This window comes from Nyctereutes procyonoides, unplaced genomic scaffold (genome assembly GCF_905146905.1).
Source record: "Nyctereutes procyonoides isolate TBG_1078 unplaced genomic scaffold, NYPRO_anot_genome, whole genome shotgun sequence".
Taxonomy (NCBI): domain Eukaryota; kingdom Metazoa; phylum Chordata; class Mammalia; order Carnivora; family Canidae; genus Nyctereutes; species Nyctereutes procyonoides.
Window position 1 is genome coordinate 20,506,339 of NW_026575141.1, and position 21,497 is coordinate 20,527,835.

The 21,497-nt window shown below is 39.2% G+C and overlaps 2 protein-coding genes across 6 annotated transcripts in view; one reads left to right on the forward strand and one right to left on the reverse strand.

The window, feature by feature from the left end:
* ASNS (asparagine synthetase (glutamine-hydrolyzing)) overlaps nt 1–19,233 on the reverse strand; it is a 153,882-nt gene extending 134,649 nt beyond the window's left edge. For 2 of the 3 annotated variants that reach the window (XM_055307309.1, XM_055307307.1), the window contains exons 1-2: nt 19,115–19,233; nt 17,935–18,004 (exon numbers count right to left, since the gene is read on the reverse strand). The gene's annotated coding sequence lies outside the window, so the exon portion shown is untranslated. Of the gene's footprint in view, nt 1–3,596; nt 3,728–17,934; nt 18,005–19,114 lie in introns of all 3 variants that reach the window. The other variant, XM_055307308.1, reaches the window with a different exon arrangement.
* A 260-nt stretch (nt 19,234–19,493) lies between these two features.
* C1GALT1 (core 1 synthase, glycoprotein-N-acetylgalactosamine 3-beta-galactosyltransferase 1) overlaps nt 19,494–21,497 on the forward strand; it is an 89,617-nt gene continuing 87,613 nt past the window's right edge. For all 3 annotated transcript variants that reach the window (XM_055307313.1, XM_055307314.1, XM_055307312.1), the window contains exon 1: nt 19,494–19,705. In XM_055307313.1, the coding sequence (XP_055163288.1) occupies nt 19,699–19,705 (7 nt within the window). In that variant the 5' untranslated portion in view covers nt 19,494–19,698. The remainder of the gene's footprint in view (nt 19,706–21,497) is intronic.

Below are 21,497 nucleotides of genomic sequence, written 5' to 3' on the forward strand. Positions count from 1 at the left end.
GGGAAAGCCACCATCACCTGTAAAACTAGACAGTGACAAAACCCAAATAACCACAAGAAGTCAGGGGTAGGGGAGAACTGGGGCCTTCATATCTCTCAGATGAGACAACAGTAGAGTTAAGAAGAATACCAACCACAGCAGGAGCAACAGCATCTCCTGGAGTAGAGGGGAGGCCCAAACGAGGTTGCAGAACTTTCCTACCCATTGCACTGGGCAGTATAGCATAGTGTCTAGGCCTATAAGCATTTCAAGGGCCTGAAAAACAGTTTCTTGCCAAAAAAGAAAAGAAAGTATTGGGCTCACAACACAAAAGAAGAAAAAAAAATGGAAAAACCAGAATTCACAAATTTTGAATTAAATATCTAAAGATAATATCAAGTCAAGCAGTCAATTGCTGCTAAACCTTCACTCAGTTATATGGGAATATCTTTGATGAGAAATGGCTGCCTTTTAATATGTTTTATATGACATGGGGTGGAACCAACAAAGGAAGAGGGGCTGAGTGGTGCTCTTGTAACCCAGCCTCTGAAGACACCAGCTGGGGCTATCCTCTGCAGCTTTTCCAGACTTCTTCAGCCCTAGGCCATATACAGGAAGCTTCTTTCTTCCCCAGAGCCATATCTAATTATGGCAATTCCATAAGAGGCCTGATCAAAATGGCCAAAGATATTTACTTCCAGTTTATCACTTACACTACTTCCCCCTCAGCATATAATAGTTCCCCTTCTTGATCCCCTCAGCATATAATAGCTCCCCTTCTTGATCCCTCTCTTTTTCCCCACCCGAGGAAAAATTATATCCAATAACATATTCCAGTCAATAACATTGACCTCAGGTTTCAACAGGACCTAAGGAGCTATAACTAATTAGCCTGGCAAGTTTAAGATTTATGTCAACCAAATATAAAGGGAGAACATAGAGGGACAAAGGTTACACTACTTATAAATGACATTGAATGAACTGAAATCATGTAATACTCAGGAAAAGAAAACATAAGGCAAACATTAGAATTTACATTTCTATCAATATAAGATTCATTTTAAAGTATTTAAAGTATCTTTCCTATGATTAGTTCTATATTTGATAATGAAAGATGATCATATCACTGATATATCAGATATGTCATGAAAAAGACTATAAAAATATGACTATATGATTCTAGTTTGTTTTAAACACCACTGTGTGTTTGTTCAAAGAATGAAAAAGTCTAAAAAAGTGAAGACAAAAATGTTTGCAACTGATAAGAGTTTTATTTGGGTGATTAGAATCGTTTTTCTAATTTTTCTATAATAAACATATTATTGCTATAAATTTTAAGTAAATGACAGGAAAAGTTATGGCCTAATCTTCAAGAAACATTTTACTATGAGATACAGAGAACAGGATTAGTTTGAGGAGAAAATTAATGATGCTAACGGTTTATACTCTGTCAGCAAATGGGTTTTTGAAGAGAAATTTAGTAAGCTTCAGAAAACTCTGGATCCATTTTCTAGCTCATCCATGGGCCATTTGTGCATATTGGGCAAATTACTCTGAGAGTTTATTCATCTTGATCTAAAATTTTCCCAGAACTAACACTCTTTGACTTCACATTTCTAGCTCTCTGGTAACTAGCAATTTGGATAGCTCTTTCCTTTTCCCTACCAGGTATAGCCTGAAATTCACAAATTTATTATTTAAACCATATATCCATCCAACCATTCATCTATTAAACTAACATTTATTGGCAAGCTGTTATGCTCCTGGAACTTAGCTGAACCATCCTTTATGATTTCTTGATAGCCTGAATCTTGTTTTCTAAGTTTCTGAGTTTTTACAGGTTCACACCTTTTTCTGTAGTTTTTAGTTAAAAGCAACTTTGTACATGTATAAAATCACTATTTCATGTTTTCTTTCCTTGAGGCTCTTAACTATGTTGCTGTATCATCTTATGCTGAATAGATCTGATGAAAATGTGATTTTACTTTCTCTTTATAAATAACTTTGTCTTTATGCCTGGATGTCCAAAGAGTTTTTTCTTTCTTATCCAGTTTTACTAGATTATATCTTAGTGTTTACAATTATGAGTTCATTTTCCAAGGTTATTGGGGTGACATTTCAATTTAGATGTTCTAATTTTTTAAAAGAAGATCTTGCATTATGGATTTTTGTATTGTCTTATTCTACTGCTTTCATCTTCTTCTTCCAATATAAATTATGCTTATGTTGGATCTTCTTTTCCTATCTTCTGTAACTCTCATTTTTCTCTTGAATTCTCTTTTTCTTTCTTTCTTTCTTTCTTTCTTTCTTTCTTTCTTTCTTTCTTTCTTTTTCTTCTTTTCTTTCTCTTTTTTCTTTCTTCCTTCTCTTCATTTGTAAACTGTATTTCCCAATTTCTATTTCTGACAATGGTAGACTAGGTTGTCTCAGAACAATGTGAAATTCTTTGAAGAATCCTCACTCAGGCAGTGAGGATATATGGGGACTTGATCCAGAAAATAAGGAAATCTGAGAAGAGTGCATGAAAAGATGAGAATTTGAGAAAAACTTTTCATAGGTTCCAGAGGTTGAGAGAAAATTAGAGTTTAAAGCCTTGTAGGAAAGATGGGAATCGGGATCCCTGGGTGGCGCAGCGGTTTGGCGCCTGCCCTTGGCCCAGGGTGCGATCCTGGAGACCCGGGATCGAATCCCACGTCGGGCTCCCGGTGCGTGGAGCCTGCTTCTCCCTCTGCCTGTGTCTCTGCCTCTCTCTCTGTCTCTGTGTGACTATCATAAATAAATAAAAATTAAAAAAAAAAAGATTGCTGGAAGAGAACAGCATGAGTAACCACAAGGAGGCAGAAATAAATTAAAAAAAAAAAAAAAAAAGAAAGATGGGAATCTATAAATTTCAACTGGGACCAAAAAGTAAGAGTAAACTGGAAATAGACCAGCCCTCATGACTTGAGCCCAATTCTGAATCTTAATTTCTCAATTAAGCCACCTCATTTCTCAATTTCCTAATTATAGTGTATGCTGTTCTTTCACAGTTTTTTTTATTGTTTTCTTAAGTTCTTCTAGATAATTCTATTATTTAGTTTTCTTTTTGTTATATGTTTTTTAGAATACATTAATTATCCAGTTTCATCATGTAGTCCATTTTTAAAATAGTAGTATATTTAGTGCTTGACAATATTCTTTTCTGTTGTTCATGTATAAACAAATCCAAGTGTTCCATGTCTTTAGAAAGTGATTTCTTTGTAGGGGATTGAGATGCACTAGGGTAGTTTTCCTACCTCTACTGCTTGAGAGCTTTCTCTTCTATTTTTTAACAAATAATATAGGTAGATAGAGATACAAATAAATATATAAATGACTTCTCTGTGTAGTCATACCCACTTTCTGAGATCTGCCATCTTTGGAATCCTACCTTTCCCCAAAGTGTTCGATCCTTTTCTCCCTTCTGTCCTAAGAGTTCCTGTCCTACTCAATTTGAATTCTCTTCACAGGACCATTTTCCAAAAGGCAAGAATGTTATTAGATATTTCTGAGTTCTTTGAGCATTTGAGCCACAGCAGTACCTTCTGATCTCTCCATAGTGCCTGAGTATGTAGCTGTGCTCTTCTTATTCCACTCACCCACAATTGGAGCCTGGAATCTTCTTCTCTTCACTGATATTCTCACAATATTCAACTTGCTGAGAATTCCATTCCAGGAGGGACTCTCTCTCCTTTGGAGTATATCTTGGCAATTGCTGAGTTTTCTCTATCTGAAAGTAGAATGTTCCTATGAAAGCTTTCATAACCAAAATGCCATCAAGTGAGGAAGTAGTTACCATTACCTATATGGAAAACTTTTTAGAGTTCCCAGATCTAAAAAATAACCTCTCTTAGACTTTTCTGATACCTTAGGACACATCTTGGTAATGAACGCACAAAATAAATTGAGATAAAGCACAGGTGCTAATGGATACAATTCAATGCTATGGCAGCATGATGCTGAGATGCTGAGAGTGGTTCCACGGAAGGAGCCTGGAGGTGCCACTCTTTCTGATCTGGGTATTCACTTCATCTATAAACACTGAACGCTATTTTTGCTTTTTTACCTATCTTCATAAAAGTGAAAACCCTCTTGGGCTTTCTCTTATTTGGCAAAAATAAGTACTAAAGTAGGTCTTTTGTACAAGTGAAATGGCCTAACATAAAGTTCCTAAAAGCAGGGGAAATCTGCATTCCAGTGTTCATAGAACCGTTAAAACTCTCTTTTTCTCCTCTCCACTACCTCTGCATAGCTGCTAAGCCTACACATGTCCTATATGCATCCTGCATTGTCTGTGGTCTGGGTAAGGCAAAGCATAATCTCAAAGGATATTCTGAGGTCCATGGGGATGTTTTATTAGTTTTTTGGAGGATATTGTGCATTTTTCTTTTGTTATTCTATTTATTATGTTTTTAGGAAGGAATTAGAGAAATTTAAAAACTATGCATCATGAACTTGCCAAGACCTGAAGTCAACATGGGCTTACTTTTAAATCATGATACTATCAATCAAGGCAACATAATCACCAATTCTTCATCATTCCAGTGTCTTGACTGGGTTCTAAGATGACAGTTACTTCCAAAGTAGTTTCTGCTCAACTTTATTAAGTGTTTATTAGCTTCCCTAAAAGTATTCTTTTGTAAATATAATCAGCCTCTATCTTGTCCACATTCTGGTATTGCTTTCATTTTCCTCACGAACTTCTCTTCAAATTATAGATTCCGTCATTAGCTAGCCTCAGATACAGTATGTACACATACATTCTGAACAATTTATTCAATCAATGATATCCTTTTTTTTTTTTTTTTAAATCAGGCTTCATTTGAGAAATTTCTTATGCTCCAGTTGCTGTATTTTCCTCCTGGGCATGTTTCAAATTGTTCTTTATATTTCAGAAGCTTCAGTCAGAATGCCCCCTTTAATGTTCAGAGGACTTACTAAGTCAAAAATGGTTTCCTCAAGTTCATATTGTATTAAGTTTGCAGTAATTCCTTCCAAATTAAAATTGGCACATTTAAGCCTATTGCCCTCATACTGCTAGAACTGCCTGCCACATTTCTCTGATTAATAGAAGAAAATTACTATATTTCTCTTCAATTTTGTAGACTCTCTCTACTTTTCAGAATGTGTTAAAATGCCCCCTTTCCTTTTCTCTAAAGAAATGAGATTAAATGGGGAATAGGAGAGGGGTGAGTAGCCTCAAGCTGCCAATGATCTATTGTAGGGTTCTGTAGTTGACTCCGGTTTAGTTCAATCAACATTCCAACCTTCCATGAATACCTATGTGCTAAGTTTTGTGTTGAACAGAAAAGATAACCAAGATATTACCCTCCAAGGGAGCGTTAGAATTAGATGTAGATTAGAATCCTTACCTATATTAATAGGTGACTTGAGTTAGCTATTTGATCTCTCTGAGCCCCAATTTCCTTATCTCAGTGTAAATCCTACATGATATAGCTATTGTGAAAATTTAACACATATATATTTTACATCATGCATATTTATATATTATATGCATACATATATCTGTATATATGTGTACATATATATAATTTTTATAGCAGCTGTATCATGTATGAATTTTATATATAGGTATGTATATGGCCAGCAGTGCTCAATAAATGTTTGTTCCTTTTGGATGATGTTACAATCTACTTGTAATTTGTTTTTTTTTTTTCTACTTGTAATTTGATAAAATTTCTTCCATTTTACTTCTCCAACCACACAAAATGGCTGTTATATAGCCTATTGATTTTCTTAACAAAATGAATTAAACTTTATTATGTTCTATGATGTTTTAAGATTCCTCTGATCTCAAATTGTATGATATTTGTGAAATGTACTGGAATGACCAGCAAGGTTCTTGATCTGAGGTCATAGGCTCCTAAGGGGTTCAGGGAGTTTTTGAATCTTCTGAAACTGCATGCAAATTAAATGTGTCCATGACTTAGTCATTTTTGGAAGGAGGCAGTTCATTGCTACCATCAGATTTTTAATGGGACTGAGAAAAAACAAAAAACAAAAAGTCAACAATCATGAGAGTGTTATAAAATCACAGCTGGGACTCATAATACATGGTATACTTCAGGAGTCAGACACTATCTATGTAATTTCCTTTTTATAATGCTTAGCACAGAGTGAGAAAGAGTTAAGAACTTAAACTTCTCTTTTAATGAAAATAATAATGGCATTCCTTTCTCTACCAGGAGGGGCATATATAAAAGATATAAAAACAAGAAATGAAAAATAAAAAGGAAGGCATTGAAAAGAGGCAGACCAAACAATGAGGGCAGTGAAAGAGCAGGAAGCAAAGAAAAAGAAGAGAAAAAGAACCCGTGCCACCTTACCCTCCCCCATCTCCCAAACACACACAAATGAAAACAGAAGAAGAAGGAAAGGGGGAGGAGGAAAGAGATAGATGGGAAGAACATAGAAATGCAAAGCAATTGAGAGAGAAATGAAAAAAAAAAGTGATTTTCTGTCAGAAAGGTTAGTTTGTTCCCTTCCCAACTGCATCCCTCTCCACCAATGTCTTCAAAGCAAAGGCTTCCTAAAGATCTAGTAGAAAAAGAAGTTTCGCAGACTGAATGAAGGTGCAAGAAATCCTAATTTTAGTTCAATTTGATCATAATGCCTTTTGCAAGTCACTTTTTTACCTGAATTTTCCTAACCTACAACATCTAGATAGTTGATGCTAGTAAGTCTCTTATCTCCATCTCTTATCTCCATGTGAGCTGTATCCCAAAAATTCATTTTAAGGTAATCCAATCTGAAGAATGCATTTTTCTACAGAGATACTGTTAAAAGATTATTACATTTCACAAAAACGTATTTAAAATACAAGCGGAAGAAAAGGGAATTGGCCTTTAAGTCATTGGCTGGGTAAACTGGAGCACAACATCTCTCCTCATTTCTTTTTTTCACACTCTAGGGAGCTTTATACTCACCCATGTTGTTAGGTTGGGGGCTGTCTGCCCTTAAAGATAAAAGTCAGTGATAGTAATAAAAGGCCATTGGCACATGAGAAGCAAAACTAGCTAAATTTCCTGATGCCTATTCCTTCTTTCAACTCCTTTCTGTCCTACATGTGTATCTTTCTTGCCCCCATTATTTTTCCACATTTTATATTGGGCACAAATTCTACTTTCCTCATAGAACTGGAGTTCTGATTCTCCTGAACTCTGGAAGACTCTAATGTTTCTGTATACCACCTTCACCTTTCATTTAGATCTGTCAGGCTTCAACTATAAAGGTGATATACAGAAACATACCACACAATGGTATAACAGATTGAGAGTCTGAATTATTTGCAAGGAGAATATTAGTCAAGAAGACTTAGAACTAAAGTTCTGTTGACATGTGGCCATCCTCAACACAGAGCTTCAAATCTCAGAAATAGTTGCTTCTATTTTTAGAGGGTCATATTAATTCAGACTCACAAGGCTCTAACCACTGGGGGAAAAAAAGACTTAGAAATCACTTATTCCAACTCTTTTTTTTCTTTAGAGATAATTACTGATTGGATGAAGATCATTTATGCACATTTCAGTAGAGAGATCTTTATAGGGAATATCTTTGTTGATTAATATTTGCTACTAGGGACTAAAAATGTGGCAGTAAATTGAAACATATGTTGAAAGGGTACTTCCTTTTAAAATCTTTACCCAATCCACTTATGTCATTATTATACTTGTTTGTAAAAATAGCTACCATTTATTGAATATTGAATATTGAATATGGTAGGCCCTTTACAAATATCCTCTCATCTCACTTAACCAACACAATCACTCTGAAAGATGGGCATCATTACTTCTTGTTTATAGGTAAGAACCATGAGGCTCAAAAAGCAGCTAGTAAGTGACAGAGCAAGGATTGGAATACATTTTGTCTAATATCTACTACCCTATCAGATTGTATCACCATGGAAATATTTGAAAAATATACCAGGAAAATCTTTTGAGGTTGATTCCTATAAATGAGAAGAGGAGGAAGCAACATTGTAAGAGGAAGAAGCTGGGCTATGTGTAGTCTTTCTATGGGGAACTCTGATGTTGTAATGGCTCTAAAGAATACTACAGGTCAAAGTTGGGAGGCTGAGTTTCTATACCATTATGTTGATTAGTCATTGCGTGTGGGTGCCCTGAAAGGAGTCATGACCTTGAGTTAAGTCAGGTGCCTGCACCTGAGGCAGTTCCCTGAGAAGGCTGTCTGCTGGTAGCACTCCCAACAGCTAGGGGAATAAATCTTTCAGTCCTGAAGAGGGGATCAGAACCATACATCACAGCTTCTACCTCAGGTTTGGTGCCTTTGATCATTTGTACAGTATCATTTTTATTATTTAAGATGTCTGGGTGAGTCATCATGAAATGTCCCAAGAATGCCTCAGCCTGATGAAGATAACCTTGCCTGTCAACTCATTTCCTTTAGACCCCCAAGACCCTCAGTAGAAGACAAAAGTGTTCAGTTAGTTAGAGCTCAAGGAGTTGGGCTTATGTTTTTCTGTGAGGGCAACAAGAATCACAGAAGTCAGTGAGAGAAAATGGCCAGATAACTGAAAAACAGGAGGCAGGTTAGGAAGAACCTCAGACCAGGTTGTGCCCATCAGTGTGAGAGGATGTGATCCTTGTACAAGCAGCCATGGGACTAAATAAAGCCCTTTTGTAGGCTAGATTTAGCCCAAAGGCTGTAGCTTGCTAACAGTGGGTTTTTTAAATTAGCATTAAAAATGCAGGTCTAGGAATCTGTTTGGTTTCATTTGCATTTAACACCATAAGAATTCTATCTGTGTGACCTTGAGCAATATCACAAAGCCCTCTCTGTCTCAATATTCATCTGTTAAGTGGGTTATAGTACCTTACAGCATTGTTTAGAGTAGGGGATAGTCCCAGTTAAACATCCAGTAAATAGTCTGGCACTCATCAGATATTCAGTAAGCAAATTTGGAATTGTTATTATTGTTAAATTTGTTATCATACTGAGTTAATTGAATATTTTCTGCCAAAGCCACTACTAGCTTAAATTTCAGAGACAAATGAATAGTCGAATAATTTAAATGAGTTGTTAAAATCGTAAAGCAATAATCAAGGAAAAGATAGTATTAAGATGCTTTATCCTATTCCTGCAACTTTCCTGTAAAATCTGAAATTATGTCAAAATAAAAACTGAAAATTAAAAAAAAATAAAGCTCTTTAACTTACTTTGCTGGGATTATTTGGGAGAGAAGTATGCTTTGAGACCCTTAACTATTTCTATATTGCTTGGCTTCATGTAATTATACCCTTTCAATTTATCCCTTTATTTTTGTGAAAACATCACTCTATTTCAGTCATGGTATGAGAATAAGAAAAAAAGTCTGTCCATATTTGGATTAGAAAGAAAAGGGGAACACTGTATCCATGAGGTGCAGATAAGATGCAAGCAGGGGAAATCAAAGTGAGCAATCTTCAAGAATGAGGTGAAATCGCAGGAAAAAAGACTCCAAAAAGGCATATACTGCTATATTTTTTCTCTTTTCCTTCCTGGAGATATTTCTTTCCTGGAGAAAATGAGTATTTAGGAGCACCTACTGTATGCCATGCACAGTATTAGGTGCTTTCCCATTTTATCTTACACATAAAAGGACATTGGGAAAAATATTATTGCCATTTTACAATGAGAAAAATCGAGGCTCCGAGAGAATAGTTAGGTTTCCCAAAATCACACAGTGAGGGAATCACACAGTGAGGGATCTGGGGAGAGAATGTAGCATGGGTTTAGAATCAGAAACAATTGGTTGGGTTAATTGTCTATCAATGAGTGAATGGATACACAAGTAGCAGTATTTCCTTATACTGGAACACTATATCAGCAATAACAAGGAATGGACTATTGATCAACAAAACAACATGGTTTGATTTCAACGTAATTATACTGGGTGAAAAAAAGTCAGATAAAAAAGAACAGACATTGTATGATTCCATTTATAGAACTCTAGAAAATGCAAACTAATCTATAGTGACAGAAATCAGGTGAGTGGTTGCTTAGATATGAGGAGGGGTGGGAAGTAGTAGGAGAAAATTTTGGAAGGGTAATGATAGCTATGTTCGATATCTTGATTGTGGTTATGTTTATAATCGTCAAAACATCATATTATACATCTTACATATATATTATTGCATGTCAATTATACCTTAATAAAGCATTAAAAAAAACTGGAGTGGAATCCTTTTTACTATTTACAAGGGTTTAATCTCTGAGACTAGTATCTTCATTAGTTGATAATGCCTTCTCAGAGAGTTGGCATGAAGATGAAAATAAATCAGTGAGGTTAAGTGTTTAATATAGTGCCTAATATAATATTAAGCGAGAAGTTATATAAGTCCTAGACTCTGAGTTCTTCCTTCTTAGAGCTTTCTCCACTTCAATTAGTAATGCTAGTCATTGTTATTTTTATTTATGGCTAATTTGAACACATCGGTCTTAATCTAAAGCACAAGATCTTTCTGCTTCACCACACCAAACCATGACAAATTTTATGATTTGAGTTCACTGACATCATCTCCTGATGGAGGACCAGTCCAGAGTCTTCTGCAAAAAAAGCTGTTTTGTCTTAGGGCCAATAGTTTGTCCAAATTGTTGCTATTGTACTCTTTAGCCCCAGAATTTTTCTTTAGTTCCTTTTAATAATTCTATTTCTTTATTGCTAATTTTGTTTATACATCTTTTGCCTCATTTCCTTTAGTTCTTTGTTCAGGTTTTTTGTTTGTTTTTGTTTTTGTTTCTTTGAGCATATTTAAGCATAGGTTGTTTTCAAATCTTTGTCTAATAGCTTCAATGTCGGGGCTTCCTCACAAATGGTTTCATTCCTTTAAATAAGCCATTCTTTCTTGTTTCTTTGTATGCCTTGTAATTTTTTTTGGGGGGGAGGGTAGAACTGACATTTGACTATTGTAATGTAACTGCAAGTCAGATTCTTCCTCTTTCACAATCTATAGATTTAATGTCCTTTCCAACTATTATTGCAAAGACTGTATTCCTTGTTACATGTGGTCACTGAAGTCTCTGTTCCTCAGTTTGTGCTCGGCAAGGGTTGTGATAAGAATACCCTTGAATGCTAGAAACTTCCCAGTCTTTGCAAATTGGCTCTGAGCCTGGGCCCCCCTTCAACTTGCCAGTTTTCACTGTGCCAAGGGATGAGCCCAAGGTGAAAACAGGGTTTTCTTTTTCTTTTTTTTTTAATTTTTATTTATTTATGATTGTCACAGAGAGAGAGAGAGAGAGAGAGAGAGAGGCAGAGACACAGGCAGAGGGAGAAGCAGCCTCCATGCACCGGGAGCCCGATGTGGGATTCGATCCCGGGTCTCCAGGATCACGCCCTGGGCCAAAGGCAGGCGCCAAACCGCTGCGCCAACCAGGGATCCCCGAAAACAGGGTTTTCTTGAGTGTTTTCTGAGTATGTCTTGCCCTGAGCATGCACATGGCTTTCCAAATTCCATTTATATAGTTACTTTTGAATGTCTAAATTTCCCAAAGAAACTCTACCCAGCTTTTGTCTTAGGCAGTCTATTGTATTCCAACTGTAATCTCTGCCTTGTTAATTAATTAACAAGGCAGATTGTTAATTAACAATCTCTGATTGTTAATTCAGCTTGCAGCATTTTCAAGTCTTTTTATCGGAGTTCTGAGATAAAACAGGACAGAATACCTTGTATCAGAGCTACCTTATATTAGTCTGCTTGGGATGCCACATCAAAATATCATGGTATAGATGACTCAGACACCAGAAATTTATTTCTTACACTTCTAGAAGATAGAAAGTCCAAAAATCAAGGCACCAACCAATTCAGTTTCTGATGAAGGTGATTTCTGGTTTGCAGACAACTGCCTTCTCACTGTGTCCTCACATGATGGAAAGAATGAGCTCTAGTGTCTATTCTCACAAGGGCCCTAGCTCTACTAAATGAGGGTCTTATCCTTAGGGCCTCATTTAACTTTTATTACCTCCTTATAAGCCCTAGAATCACATTGGGGATTAAGGCCTGAATATATGAATTCTGGAAGGCATAATTCAGTCCATAGCACCCCCAGATAGATTAGAACAGGCCTCACAGTAATCTCTAAACAAGGTCTGTTTGCTCCATTCAGAACCAGGGAAACAGTGGCACACTGAGAACAAGGGCAGCTGCCATTTTTTGGTTGCTACACTCTAAGACTCTGCCTCTTTATGACTCCATTGGCCTTATGACTGTTGCCCTTTTAAGACTACTGACCTTACAAGACTGTCCCCATGGGATCCCTGGGTGGCGCAGCGGTTTGGCGCCTGCCTTTGGCCCAGAGCGCGATCCTGGAGGCCCGGGATCGAATCCCACGTCGGGCTCCCGGTGCATGGGGCCTGCTTCTCCCTCTGCCTGTGTCTCTGCCTCTCTCTCTCTCTCTCTATGACTATCGTAAATAAAAAAGTAAATTAGAAAACACTTTAAAAAATAAAAAAATAAAAAAATAAATTAGAAAACACTTTAAAAAAAAAAAAAAAGACTGTCCCCATGCAGAGAAAAGGGTAGAGTGAACTACCTACTCTGCCATCATGCTCTTCTTATTCAAAAGACTGTAATTTTTGCATGTTTTTCATAAGCTTTATGTTATTCTTCAGACCAAAGATTTCACAATACTTTTCACTTTTTTAAGTGATTTTAAAGGTTTTTTATTTTATTTTTTTATTAATGATAGACAGAGAGAGAGAGAGAGACAGAGAGACAGAGTGAGAGAGGCAGAGACACAGGCAGAGGGAGAAACAGGCTCCACACCGGGAGCCCGACGTGGGACTCAATCCCAGGACCCCAGGATTGTGCCCTGGGCCAAAGGCAGGTGCCAAACCACTGAGCCACCCAGGGATCCCCTTTTTACTTCTTATAAATGAAAAGAACTATTTAGATTTCTCTTAAATACAATGAGATTTATTAGAAATGTATTTTAAAGAATGGAAAAAATTAACCACTTAAACTAACAACAGCAAAGTATAATTTAATAGGAGAATATAGTATAGGGATCCATGGAACTCAAAAGCAGGCAGGCCACTCTCAGTATGGGAGCCACAGGAAATCTGTGCAAAGCTAGAAAATGACTCTCCCCTTTCTGTTTCTGTCTCTCTCTGGGAATACCACAGCTTGGGGCCACTATTCTCAAAGAGTTTGCTTCATTTCTGTCTTTCTCTTTACAGAGTAGATTCCCTTATCTTGGGTTTACACATCTGGGTCACAAGTCCATGTCTAGAATATAGTTTCAGTGTTCAACAGATAGAAACTAGGATTTCTCTCCCAGTTCCAAATTCCCAGAAGAGACTGATTGATTCAAATTCCTCTGAGGATCAAAGTCTATGACCAGGAAGGGGGAAGGGGGAAGTGTTATCACATAAACAGTACTCTGGAGACTCAATCTGTAGATGAAAATTATAGAAAAGGGGATGAAGAAGAGGGTGCTTCTCAATGGATGATGGCCATAAAACCCAACCCAAAGTATCTACCACAATTCATTTTTAGATTTGCATACACTTAAATACAATTTAAAAGAAATGAGGAGAAAGAAAGGTGCCACAATATGCAGCTAAGATTTGTAAGTCAGTTCTTTACAATAAAACAAGTAGCATACACTCTTATAATTTACTGCTTAGGGATTTTAAACTAAAGCTAGCTTCACCTATTCCATTTACAGCAAACATTTTCTGCTTTTTTTGAACCACAAGGGAAAACAATTAAGGAATATTCTGATTTGTATTCCAGGGAACTAGAGAAACTCAGGGTAAGTAATCCCAGAGAGCCCAATCTCATAAATTGAGAATCTTTCTCTAGATGACACAAGTTCCTCAGTGCAACCGTGGTAGTCTCTGCTTCCAAGCTAATATGTGGCGAGTCATGCTGAGTCCTCTTCTCTTGAGGTTAAAAGTATTTCCTAATTTTTTTTTTATCTCCCCTCTCCTCTGTTCTCCACCTTTATCCCTGTTACATGTCAACCAACTTAGAAAATAACATTAGTGTTTCCAACTGTCTCAAAATCTTGGTAGATTTTGTGATGATGTAGCTACAAGGAATAAAAATTGTTTGCAAATGCTCTTTTAGTTTCTGTAGGATGAAAATACTTTATCTTGGCAGGTTATCTTCAATATGAAATTAGAAGCCCTACCATCACCAGAAAAGTAAGATCTGTCCTTTTTTTCCTAGAATTTTTCTTCTTCCTATTCAAGTTAATAAAGATGGTAGGTAGCAGGAATCATCAACTACAAATAACCTGATGATAGTTAAGCAAGTAGTTTCAGCTGATGTGGGGTCATACTGAATATCAGAAAGAAAGAACAATACAATAAAACCAGGGAGTTTGGATAATTCATCCATTACATAATCAGGGCTTGAATCTTACACTAAAGCTCTATCTTACTCATCCTCATATATTTATCTCTGAGCTCATCCACACCACCAAACTGTGCATTGTCAATAATTGCATCTCTGGCGTTCCATTAAATAAAGACTTCCCTATGTGCCCAAGTTTTCCTCTCTGAAAGAGAAAGACATATATTCTATAATTTATTTTCTTCCTGTTGGCTGCAATTTAGCTCTAGGATAAACTCTTAGACTCAGACCAAATTATTGGTTAAATGTATGTTTATTACAAAGTATGCTTAACTACCACTGTTGCCACAAAGAGGGGCACACACCCAACTGCAATTACAAATTAATTCATGAAAAGGAAAAGGAAGCAGTCATAATTATGTATTCCTTTTAAAGTGCAATAAATTTTCAACAGGCTAATAAAATGAGATCTGACATATAATAACCTACCATCCTACCATACTCTTAAATCTTAACTGCTTGCTATGAATGATGCTAGTATTTTACAAAGGTACACAGTAAAATCGGTAATAAGTTATCACCTCTTGAAAGAAAGCTCTTCATGGTGTATACACCTTAAATATTTAATACTTAATTGCTTAAAAATAAAATAGATCTCATGAGCCTAATGAAATTAAAAGAATGTCAATGCTTTTCAATTACACTTTCACCTATAATCTGATTAACCACCTTTTGAGGTCGGCTGGGATTATTTCCCCCAATTTACAGATAGAGAAATTGAGATTTAGAAAATTTGGATGACTTGCCATGGGCCATTCAGCTAGTCAGTGAAAAAATTGGGAGCATTATCCAGATCTCAAGGGTTCCACCGCTCTATTCACTATATGTTTCCTCCAGAATTGTCGACATTTATAGTAAGATTCACAATGATTTCTCTATGGTCACATCAGAAAACCCTTATAGAATACAGGTGTCAGGGAGCAAAGACAATACTAGCAATGTATGCTATTCTTCAAAGTGAAAAAAACATATTTCACTTCACTGGTTTGTTCATTCAAACAAGAAATCATTAAACACCTACATTAAATGCCAGCCATCGTTCTAGGCTCTATTATACCCACCTGTATTAGTTTTCTTTGCTGCATAACAAATTATCCCAAAATTTAATGGCTTAAAGAGACAAACCTGTATTATCTTACAGTTTCTATGGGCCAGGAATTTGGGGGATTTTTTTTTAAAGATTTTATTTATTTATTCATGAGAGACACACAGAGCGAGAAAGAGAGGCAGAGACACAGGCGGAGGGAAAAGCAGACTCCATGCAGGGAACCCGATGCAGGACTTGATCCCGGGACTCCAGGATCATGTCCCGGGCCAAAGGCAGGCGCTAAACCCAGGGATCCCTGGGAGCAGATTAATGGAGTGTTCCTGGCTCAGGATCTCTCTGAAGGTCAGTATAGATGTTGATGAGGGATGCAGTCATCTGGAGACTTGACTAGGGCTGAAGCATCTGTTCCCAAGTTCACTCACATGGCTGTTAAGAGTTGTTGGTTCCTCACTGGCTGTTGGTGGGAAGTCTTAACTACTTATAATGTGGGCATCTCTATAAAGTTGCCTGAGAGTCTTTATGACTTGACAACCATCTTTCCCAGATGACTGGGACTAGCAAGCAGTCCCAGAGAAAGAAGAAGAAAACTGGCATATGTTTTATAATCTCCTCTAAGAAGTTACACTGCATCATTTCTACATCTTATTCATAAGAAAAAGTCACTAAACACAGTCCAGACTCAAGGTAAGAGGGATTAAGTCCCACTGTTTGAGGGAAGAAACATCAAAGAACTTGTGGACATATTTTAAAACCACTATATCAGTGACTGTCATTTTATATACAGAATTTAATCTAATTATTACAAAATGATTTGTTAATCTCATTGTAACATTTGGATAAATTTTTTTTTTTTTTTTTTTACATTTGGGTAATTAAAGGGAAACCAAGTGCATTAGAGAGTGGTTTTTGGTGGTTGTTTCCATTTTGTGTCCCCATTTTCATTTTATTCTATTAAAAAATTCTACATACAACACTAAGTAAATGCTGGCTTCTCCTATCTTGCTGTGTTATTAGGAGTTGCATTCATTGCTTATGACAGAAAACCCAAGTAACAAAACCTTAAATAGGAGGGATTTATTCTCCCTTACATAACAATAAATCCAGAAATGGATGGTCCGGAGCCAATTAGCTGGCCTTCCAGAGCAATCACAAACCCTGGCACCTCTGGCTTCCTACGCTATTAACATTTGTGGGTCTTTGGTTATTATGGTTGAAATATGGCTGCTCCACTTCTGGCATCATGCACTGTTCCAGGTGAGAAAAAAAAATGGGTACAGGTCTAACGGCTAAAAGGACATTTCTTCCATAAAGCTTTGAGCCTCTCCTAAAAATACCCATTTTCATTTTATTGATCAGTCAGTCACACAGCCAGCCATGGCTTACAGAAATCTGGAGAAGTAAATATTTTTAACTAGACTACACTGTCACCCTGAAAAAAAATCAGAGTCCTGCTAGTAAGGAAGAAAGGATTTTGGTTTAAACAGCTAGCAGTGTCTACCACCCTGCTTCCAAAAAGCCTCAACACACAATATTCTGCTTCAACAAGTTTTGACACACATTACTGAAACACCACACCAGACAAATATACTGTCCAAGATTTATCTGTGTTTCAAACGGGAGAATCTAGTCATTTTGAGTCCCATATATAAAGTGTATTTTTCAAAGTAATCACAACTTTCTTTTTTCTAGTTGATAACATTGAAGAATTGGCTGACATTAAGGTCACTTCTAGGAGACTATCCAAGTAGATAATCATAGAGTTGTGCAAAAGTATGTGCATAAAGTTCATCAGAGTTGTTTATTATATTAAAATTCGGGGGAAAAAAACCAAATAGCAATAGAATACTGGTTATATAAATGATAGTACATCCATGTATCTTTAAAAAAAGATATTATGATATACTGTTCAATGAGAAACGAAATATATACATACTAAAATCCACTTTATGAAATATTGTATTTACATGTCTTTATGTGTTATTTTTTATATCTGAAAGAATGCAACATACACTTTTATAAATCGTTATCTGTGGATTATGGGATTTGGATAATTTTTTTTGCATTTGTTTGAATAACTATGTATTCTTTTCATGAAAAAAAAACAGCTATTTTCAAATACCCAAAGGGTGGGAGGGGCTTACTTGATCTGGTTTTGTTCCTATCAATATTGTTTCCTGCCAGTAATTTTCTGAGTCATGCTGTCTCAGCTTATCTTTGGAAGGATTTCTTATCTTTGCTCAATGGAAAAAGCAAAGTTGTTCCTTACTCATTAAAAATTTCTGTAAGATTAAAATGAGGTAAAGAATCTTGAGTTTATATTTGTTTCGGTTTCTATTTGGAACATTGTGATCTCTGGCAGGGTTTCCTTTTCCTGTTTTACAGTGGGTTGTGGAAGAGAAGGGGATGAGGCTGGGCAATTCACTATACACAAGTTGGAGGAAAGGGAAGAGGATACAGGTAAGGATACAAGGAGAGAAGTCTAGAGGCATGGGCCAGGAAAAGAGCACTAACCTGAACATCAGGATACTTGCACTTCTAGCTTGGGCCTATCAGTTTATCTTTCTGACCTCAGTTTCCTCATCTGAAAAATAAAAGGTTTATAAAAAAATTTTTTTTAAGACTTTTATTTATTTGAGAGACAGAGAGAAAGCACGAGTGGGGGGGGAGGGCCGGAAAGAGAAGCAGCCCCCCCCCCCCCCAGCACGGAGCTCCATTCCAGGCTGGATCCTCAGGACCCCGGGATCAGGACCTGAGCCAAGGCAGATGCTAAATCAACTGAACCCACCCAGGATAAAAGGTTTAAGGATCACTAGATGCACTTAAATTCTTTTGGTAGATTCTCTTGGATCTGTTAGTGGCATATCATGGCAAACTACACTAGAGCTGAATCTAAACAAATTAAGGGAAAAAGAACAACAATAACTTATATTCATTGTTCATTCTCTCTCCGAGGCGTGTTAAGTAACTTGCCAACGTTGCACAGCAAATAGGTGGAGAGACCGAGATTCCAGCCCAGAGCCCAAGCTCCTAAAGATTATGCTGAAAGGCATTAAAAAAAAAAAAAAAAAAAACGGACTAAGAAGGGCTTTTAAAAGAAGCAGGATGAGGGATCTCTGGGTGGCTTAGCGGTTAAGCTCCTGCTTTCAGCCCAGGGCATGGTTCTGGAGTCCTGGGATCAAGTCCCACATCGGGCTCCCTGCATGGAGCCTGCTTCTCCCTCTGCCATGTGTCTCTCATGAATAAATAAAATATTTTAAAAATAAATAAAAATAAAAGAAGCATCCTCAAGCTAAGGCCTTGTCGATGATGGTGAAAGCCAAGACCTTATTCCCACTTCCTGACTGTTGTGGGGTTGCCTCAATGGCTCACGGGCTCCTTTCTATAATCCAAAAACCACTTTCTGATTCAAAGTCCTTTCGCCAGGTAAAAGGAAGACGAGTTTTAGAAAGCCCCCAGGCCGCTCTAGACTTGCCTGACGGCTCCGAAGGAATGAGAGAACCCAACCACGTGCACACAGGTTTTGTGGTACCACCATGTTTTCACCCCTTTCAGGTTCAGGCATCTGGTCACCCGGCTCCCGTTTGCAGACCTCACCTTCCTGCATTTCCTTTCAGTAAGGCCAGAGAGAGTACCTGGGGGGTGGGGGGAGTGCGGGACAGGAGAAAATGGAGTAGGCGGGCCTGCTCCTCACCCAGAGGTCCCTCCGGAACCTCCAGCCTCAGTCACTGTCTCTCAGGGTCCGGAAGCCAGCGCAAAGCCCCCACCGCAAAAGCAGGAAGGACGAGGCCGGCAGCGCAGAGCCGCGAGCCGGCTGCGACTACCGCCGGTGGAAGACCCGACTTCCCAGACCCCTTCGCAGAGGGGCGGGGCGTGAGCTCGGCGGCCAATCCCCGCGCCCGCACGTCGCCGCGGCCCCGCCCCCACCCGGCCTCCTCTCGCCCCGCCCTTCCCCGGGGCTGGTGCGGCGGCGGCGACGTCAGCTCTCGGAGACCCCAGGGTGGCGGCTGCGCCGTCGGCGGGCCTCGGCCTGGACGCGCTGCGGGGAGGGGCGGAGCGAGCGGGCGGGACGGAGGGCGAGCTGGGCCCGCCTCGGCCGCCGCCGCCGCCGCCGCCGCCGCCGCCGCCGCCGCCGCCAGGGAATAATCTGGGCGGCAGCGGGCGGCCCCCGCTAGCGGCCACGAGCCACTTCTGCGGGTGCCGGGAGGAGCTAAGGCTGCGGGTCTCGAGTCGTCCCCCTCTCCGCCCCCCCGGAGGGGCGTGAGGGAGCCGCGGCTGATGTCAGGTACGGCCGGCGGAGGCGCCCTCAGCTGCGGGTCCGAGGTCTCGGCTCCCCCTCGCGCTCCCCGCCCCGAGCGTGTGCTGGGGGCGCGCAGCGGGTGGAGGCAGACCCGGGCGCCGCCAAACAGGTGTCTCGGGGGGTCGCCGCCGGGGCTGGGGACGTGTGGGCTCCTGAGGGAGGCGTGGGGTACTTCCTGCTCCCGGCGCCTCTGCGAACTGCCGCGGGGGCCGCCTGCTCCCCGGGCCGCTATTTTGCGGACGAGGAGCCTCCTCTTCGCGGTGGCTTCTTCCTTTCGGCCGGCTGGCGCCCCTCAGCTCCTCTTCGCGCGCTGCCTGCCGTCGGGCGGCAGCAGTGAGGCGCCGGGCTGCGCCCGGGTGGCGGCCGGACCGCTCGCGGGTCCTGCCCGCGGGTCCTGCCCGCGGGGCCCTCCTGCCCGCCCCCCTCTGACGCGTGCGTCAGGCGAGACCCGGGGCTCAGGTCGGCCTCCGCGCTCAGGTGTGGGCACCTTGGGGCTGCGGGGCAGCCCGAGTGCCGGAAGAGAGGGCGTCTTCCACAGGTGCCGGGGGACTTCCTCGGGGCTTTCTTGGATCGTCAGGTTTGTCCGTGGCTGATTTATTTATTTTTTTTAAATTTCACTGCCTCTGGCGGAACGAGCAAAGCCAGGTGCGTTGGACTCCTTGCTGCATTGGAGAAGGAGGAAGAGTTTTCAACCCCACCCCCACCCCCGGTCCGCGCTAGTGTGACACGAGTAGTAGGTGCTGGCAGGCTGGCCGCACAGTTTTGAATTTGGAGAAATTGTATGCTCTTAAAAGAGGAACGTAATTTGGGAACGGGGATTGATTCTTCCCTAGCTCTTACTCTCTTGTTTTTTAAGATAAAAAAAAATAATAAGAAAGAAAGCACCACGTGCTTTGGAAGAGTTGATTGGGTTTATAATCTAGTTCTCTAGATTCGTTATGTAGGTCTTGTAAACAGATCTTTTTAACGCTTTTCAGATTGGAGACTCTTAGGCTAACCGTGAATTGACTTCGCTATGAATTAAAGAGTTATAAAAGGTAGAACTTTTAACGCATTAAGGTGAATAATTAGGCCAATGTAATTGGGACAGAAATATGTTCATTTACTAAAAGTTAGGCACAGAATGTAGACAGCTCGGCCTGGGTGCCAGGAAAAAGTTGTGCATATTTCGATTTGTTTCATTCCGGTGTTGGTTTAGGTAGTGGGGACCAGACTTCTTGAGAGAGATTTAGACAGCTTTCCATACCCTTAGCAGGTAAATGTCAAGTGAACCTTATACACATGATGTTCTGTGTTCTAAGTGTTGTGTATAGTAAGCTATACTTATTTTTCACTAGCCTTAGTATGTATTGATGTTCACTTTTAAGTGAATATAAAGTTTCAAACTACCAAACAGTTAACTCTTCACCATATGTTAAGTAAAACAGTGATTTAGTAAGGAAAGTATGACTCATTTAAAATTCTTCATAAGAAACATGGTTTTTCAGTACTAGTGGAGAACTATTAAGCATCTCTCTTAAATTTGCCTGTGATTTGTGTTTTTCTGTATCTTTTGATTTAGGCTTCAGCATTTTAAAACTACTTTGTGCTTAATACCCATTTAAAAACAGATATGCTTTTTTTGGCTTAAGTTATACTAGTCTATATATATTTCTGAATAAATGTAATATCCAGAAATTCTTCGAATTTTACCACATTCTTATTTAGTAGTACATACAATGGATTAATTTTCACTCAGTCCTAGAAATACAAAACTGTGTCATCTAGGCGTATGCTA